This window comes from Trachemys scripta, chromosome 6, assembly GCF_013100865.1.
Source record: "Trachemys scripta elegans isolate TJP31775 chromosome 6, CAS_Tse_1.0, whole genome shotgun sequence".
Classification (NCBI taxonomy): Eukaryota; Metazoa; Chordata; order Testudines; family Emydidae; genus Trachemys; species Trachemys scripta.
The window spans coordinates 110,532,437-110,538,851 of record NC_048303.1 but is presented as its reverse complement, the minus strand read 5'-3'; the positions used below and the strand labels follow the sequence as shown (position 1 = coordinate 110,538,851).

Genomic DNA, 6,415 nt, shown 5'->3' with positions numbered 1-6,415 from the left:
AGGTAGCAGCAGCAGGGAGGGGCCACCACAGCCCAGGTGTCCTCTTATATCTGCCACCCAGGGGCTGAGCAAATTAAAAATCTTCATCTGACCGCAAGCGTCCGGATTCAGTTGTCAAACACACTAATGCGAAAGCCATTATACTGAAATGTAAAAAGATTCCTGCCCTCTTGAACAGCATGTACATTAGCTGAATGATGTGTGAGAACCTTTTAATAATGCCACTGAAGGAAAATATTTCAAAGGCTTTTAGTACGTTATTTGTTAAAGGCCACACAGTAAACTACATGCAGGCACACAAGGAATAGGGTGGTCACAAGCAAGTAAGTGAACCTTGCCTGATTATAATTAACTAATGATCTAGTCAGTGCATTATTAGACTCAAATACAAAATGAAAAAGCTGCACTTGTAGCCAAACTGACTGTTTAGAAATGTGTTTTACAATATGTAATACATTTATGAATGCCCATTCTTCGTGATAAACACTATGTGACTTTCTAAAATAACACCACGCTCTAATATTTATATTATCAAGTTATTTAATACAAGAAATTGGCTATTAAACAGCAGTTGCTTGTATCGCATAGATGTCAGCTAGTTCAAAAGCTCTAGAAACAAATTATTTTCAGGGCTCGCTTTTACTGCTGATTTCCTAAAGCGGTGTTGTCTGGTACTGCTACAGTATTGTCTGTTCTCTGGAGACATAGCACTGTTTTGGCACATACACAAAAATGTGTTGTGTTAGAATCACCATAAAATTTAGCTAATGAGATATTCTATGTTATCTTAACTCTTGGAAAATACCTAGGGTAGCAATGCACAATGCATTTCAGTAAGTGTTTCTGCATGGGCTACTTAAAGTAAGTATCACCGCATTTCCCGAAAAAAGATTCTATTGTGTGTGAAATGTATCTCTGAATTTATGACATTAGCCCATTCCTACTCAAAACAGTATATACACTCCTACAGTCTATGGAGGCAGAGCTTATTGTAAGACATACACAATGCTATCTGTAGTTCAACAATATTATACAAAAAGCTATACACAGTTCTACACAGCACATCCCATTCTGTCCCCCAGAAGACTGAGTTTTTGGTTTGTTTAATGGTTACTCAATATATGAAGATTTTTTCTGTCTTAAGCAGCTTCTTCAGCAGAGCAGTCGATGCCTGCATAGGTAAACTTCTCATACAGCGTGGTATTCACGTATGTCTGAAAAAATAAGAGAGGTTGAAGTAGGTGATGCATTTTTTTCTCACTTGCACCAAGCTGTGCTCTAATTACTGAGCGGGCTATAGATCTCACTAATTGTGTCTCATGGACTTCACACACATATGCCATGGAAAGATTTAGCCTTTGGATTTCAAGCTAGCACAGCTATTCAGCCTTACCTTTCGTTCCTCTAACATCCTGTTCAGTGACACCAGGATCTGAGCAAATGATGGCCTTTCATACGGTTTCTCCCGCCAACACTGTCTCATCAGGTCATACCTTTAAAAATGAGACACAACTCATGATGACTTGGATGCATGTCACTGAACACAAGGCGTGTAGATTCCATCTTAAAACCATGACAAGCAGCCCCAGTTTAAGGCTGGAATTTTTCAGACAGCCCTCTAAGAGATGCACCAATCAGCCCTGACAGCCACGCTGAGAATTGAATGGCCACATTCCCTTCCCCGCCTCCAGTCCTCCCACACCACATCCACTGCACCAGAGGTGGGGAAGCGGGAGCCACATGAGCTGTTATAACAGTGCTTCACCACCTGAGAAGCTCATTAGGCACAGGGCCGGCTCCAGGGTTTTGGCCTCCCCAAGCAGGTGACGTGCCATTCTGCAGCTAACAGTGCATTCAGGCTTCATACAGCTATAGTATTGAATATCAAAAAAATCACACATTTGCTGAATCATGGCATCCCCGAAAACTGCTAGTTTCGCAGTTAAACAATGAAAATAAAATAATAATTAATGCACTTGTTTGCTTACACCTCATCGTCACAATTGAGAGGCTTTTCCAGTCTGTACCCTTGTGGCAATTTCTCATAGAGTTCTGCACATGTCATTCCACAGTATGGTGTCCCACCTAAAACACAAGAGTTTGACATTGGCTTAAGCAAATTTTTTTCTGGTGCTATCACAAGTAAGGCTAACCGCGCTCAGCACAAGAGCTACAGGCTGGCTCAGCAACAAAATATTTGATGAAGGCAGGTAAAGATGAAGGAAGCTTGTACTGAGTAAATGGATTTAATATTAATAATTTTATTCATTATTTATGCTCTGCTAAAAACCATGCACGGTGTTTTTATAAAGTAAAAGGCAAACGGGCCAGAGCCTCAGCTGGTGTAAACTGGCGTAGTTCCATTGCTGGTGTGTCTTCCCAAAATTCTTACAGTCAGTGGCCCGATTATGATCTCACTTACACATACAGCAGTGTAAAGCAGGAATAACACTACTGAAGGCAGTGTCAGAGCAGACTTAGGCCCCATGAGACCAGTGGTAGTAAGTGTTTGCAGGATCAGGCGCGAAGTTATAGCTGGAGAATAATCTTAGGGCTAGGTACACAAAGAAATTTAGGCCTGGTGACATTGACTAGCGAGGCCTAGAAAATCACTGTGATTCACAAAGCCTGAGTTTGGCGCCTATACAATGAATGCGGAGAAATCAGCACCTCAGAATGGGATTCACAAAAAGCCAGCATGCTAGGTGGATCCTTGCCTAAGATAGCCGATGGGAGCTGCTAAGCTGGGGGGGTGTAGGCTCCTCCTCTGCCAGCTGTTTTGCATAAACTCACTTCTAGGGGCCCAATCCAATAGGCATGCTCTGAGCACGCTTACCAGCTTGGGCCCCAAGGTGACTTAGATGAAAGAACGCCTATCTTCTCTTCGTTTGTGTATGGCTCTGGGGCTTAGGCATCCAGACACCTAGCGTGGCTGCAGTAAGCATGCTCAGAGGCAGAAACATAGGTGCCTACAGGGTTCCGGGGCAGCTAAGCAGCGGTTTTGTGAATCCCAGTGCGGCCTGGGATGTCAGTGCCTAAATTGGCAGTTAAGTGCCTTGGTCCTTTTATGAATCTAGCCCTTGGAATATTCAATATTTAAAAAGTAAACACCTGCTGTAAATGCCTTGTCATGGGATAATGAAAAGAGGCTCTCTCTACCTTTCTCAGGTAATGTGGTACTTAACCTGGCCTGAGTTGGAATTGTGACCATTTTTTTAAGGGTATTGTGACCAGTGCAGGATGTAGTTAATAAATCAAAAGAAAACAGCAGACGATGTTTGAAAGCGAGGAATGGCTTAGTGGGCTGAGTGCAGGGCTGAGAGCCCAGAATGCCCAGTAGGGTACTGTACTAGAATATCCCATGCTGGTTTATTTGTGTACCAATAAAAATGGATACTTACCTAAACTAACTATTTCCCATAATAGGACACCATATGACCACCTGCAACAGGGACAAAGAAAAAGCATTCATACCTTAACAGGAACAATGATTAAAAGTGAGCAGGTGTGTTATTGAACAAGATAATTTGCTAATATACAGAGAACGTAAGTTTCAATTCACTATTTCTGATCAATTTTCTGTTTGGTAGTAAGGATCCAGGCTTTAAACCATATAAGGCCAGATCCTCAGCAGGTGTAAATGATCATTGTACCATTGACTTTGATGGAGCGACACTGATTTATGCCAGCTGAGGATCTGGCCCGTTTCCTCACTGTCTCTGTCTCATTTATTACTCAAAGTGCCAAAAACTCTTCTCAGTTTCACCAGTGTAACCCCAGTCACTGAAGTTAATGAAATTAATCTGGATTTACACTGGTGGAATTCATACCCAAAAAACCTAGCTCCACTTGCATGTCCCAGGGGATCAAGCCTTTCCCCCATCGCCCTCCACCTTCACTCCATTCTAATTCTAAATTGTTTTGTGTGGTCCTTTCTCTCCAAGATGCTCTGTTTGCCCAGGACACAAGCAGAAATTTCCTCATTCCAGGGGAGAAGGAAATTTTTTCTTTCCTGTGAAAGTTCTTGGCAAATCTTGCTTATTGTGTTCATGCAAGTAGGCCCATGGGACCAAATTCTGCTCTGTTAAGTGGCATAAATCCAGAGTAATTCTACTGACTTTGAGGAAGTACTCCCGGTTTACAGCAGTATACCCCAGGGCAGAATTTAGCCCACTGACTTCAATAGCACTAGTCAAGTGGGCAGAAAGTGGCTCTTAAAGGGATCATCAAGAACATAAGAATAGCCATACTGGGTCAGACCAAAGGTCCAACTAGTCCAGTGTCCTGTCTTCCAACAGTGGCCAATGCCAGGAGCTTCAGAAGGAATGACCAGAACAGGTACTCATCAAATGATCCATCCCTTGTCACCCATTCCCAGCTTCTGCCAAACCTCCTTATGAAGTTTCTTTTTTAACTACGATTATATTCTGCTAGTTTATTTCTGTGATTCCAGAAGAGACTGTCATGCAAAGGAGAATTATGCTGTACCTTCTTTTTGTCTCTTCACTTAAAGATTTACAGAGACTAAGTTCCATAGAAAATGACCAAATGTCACAGACGTCGCATAGAAATGAACCAACACTATAGTCTATACAGAAAATTTCAGCAAGGCACTTAAGCCCCCCAAGCTTTAATGAGACAGCTCAAGTACTTACAGTTATGCACATGCTTAAGTGCTTTGCAAGATCAAGCCCATAGAGTTTGGCCAGTTCTATCTGGTTTCCTGGCAAGTACTGCTATCACAGATCTGAACTTTTGCTGTTTTCCTGGACACTTGCTGCACTTTGCTGGCAGGAACTGGTGTTCGTATGGGCCTTCCAAAGGTGCATTTGAGTTTGAGTTTCAAACTAGAGATGCCCCTGAACTAACCCCATGTCCAAACGTCACATGTACTTTGTAGAAACTCAGATCTGGACTCAGACCCAAATTTAGCTTGGTTCAGTTTTTTCAGACTATTCCTTGTAGTCTGCTCTCATGGTGACACATATACCTGTGTTTTCTGAGTTCCAGGAATTAATAGCTGCACGATTAAAAACACAGGCAAAAAAACTTTTCCCTATGAAGCTTTGATGTTATTAAAGAAAGTCTTATTAAAAACACATGAAAGAACTGTACTTACACGTCGCTGTTTGTGGTGTACACACTGTAATTTAGCGATTCAATTGCCATCCATCGCACTGGGAGCCTTCCCTGGAAGTGATGCCATTAGAATTGCATTACAGGCTATTACATTAATGGTAGTGTTCATAGCTGTTTCAAAACAATCTTATTGAAACCTGCACCACAAACAACCATTACTTACATTAGTGAGCACTTACACAGGTAGCCCCTTCAAGTCAATAGGCCTACTGACGTACATGCTCCCCAACTTGAGCACTGGTTGTACAGTCAGGTCCCAGCTGTACAGCTCCCAATAAAGCAAAGAGAAGTTCTTTCCAAATGAGTGTGGTTCCAGTATGAAATGGAAACAATTCTGCTTGTATGATGCAGCATGATAGCTCACATCCTGTGCACCATTTCTTTCCCATTGACCATAAGGTGTTATTGACTCAGCTGCAGAATCATGGGAATTGGATGAAGAGACGCATTAGACAGTTCACTTCTTCCTCTTTAAGTGAGTCCAAGGGTTTAGTGCCTGGGAACTGGTCTTCCTCCCTGAGGATCCTTGCTCATAGGATTCCATCTCATCACTCCCACCCACTCCACCCACTTTTCAATGGAGCCTCTAGGGGAACTTGCAAGATTATTTTGAGCCGATGATTCATCAACATTCAATTTCACTACTTTCTCAGGCCCTGATCGTAACCTTAGGTCACTGGCTTTACACCAGTGCAGATCATGGAGGGATTCACTTTCATATATGAACTTTGTAAATATCAAAGTGGAAAATAAGACTCAGTTATGTGCCTTTACGTTGCTATTTCATTTTTCCTCATTACATTCATGAAATAAATACAAAGGCCAGGGTTGGAGTACAAACTTTCAGTTTGTGCAAATGATTTGCTTCTAAATAAGTTTGCCTTTCATTAAAAATAATCAGACAATTCTAGCTAGAGTTATTCCCATCCCTTGCATGACAATGTTATATCCCAGAACTCCTTCTGCACATCTGGACCGTTGCTTATGGTTGTGACACCCTTTTTAAGTAGTTCACTATTTCAGTTGTGAGACAAAGCTGCCTGTGAATAATTATTTTGTTTTTTTTCTTCTTTTTTTTTAATTTACATTTTTAGTACTCTTAATTATGACAATAAGACTAATTGTTGTATTTGTCCTATTTGTGACATGCTATTATTAAAACCACTGAAATCTTACTTAGTAGTAATGTCATACGTACCATTTACTCTGATCCAAATATCTGTATAGAACATTATTGCCATTGCTTTAACACATCTGTTTCGCACAATGGGAACGT

General features: G+C 41.5%; 1 protein-coding gene across 2 annotated transcripts in view; it reads right to left on the bottom strand.

Annotated features, from left to right (window-relative positions):
• Window positions 1-231: 231 nt before the first annotated feature.
• Window positions 232-6,415, bottom strand: part of TEK (TEK receptor tyrosine kinase) — a 61,105-nt gene continuing 54,921 nt past the window's right edge. For both annotated transcript variants that reach the window (XM_034773924.1, XM_034773923.1), the window contains 5 exons: window positions 5,120-5,190; window positions 3,402-3,442; window positions 1,989-2,085; window positions 1,394-1,493; window positions 232-1,214 (listed from right to left, as the gene is read on the bottom strand). In XM_034773924.1, the coding sequence (XP_034629815.1) occupies window positions 1,140-1,214; window positions 1,394-1,493; window positions 1,989-2,085; window positions 3,402-3,442; window positions 5,120-5,190 (384 nt within the window). In that variant the 3' untranslated portion in view covers window positions 232-1,139. The remainder of the gene's footprint in view (window positions 1,215-1,393; window positions 1,494-1,988; window positions 2,086-3,401; window positions 3,443-5,119; window positions 5,191-6,415) is intronic.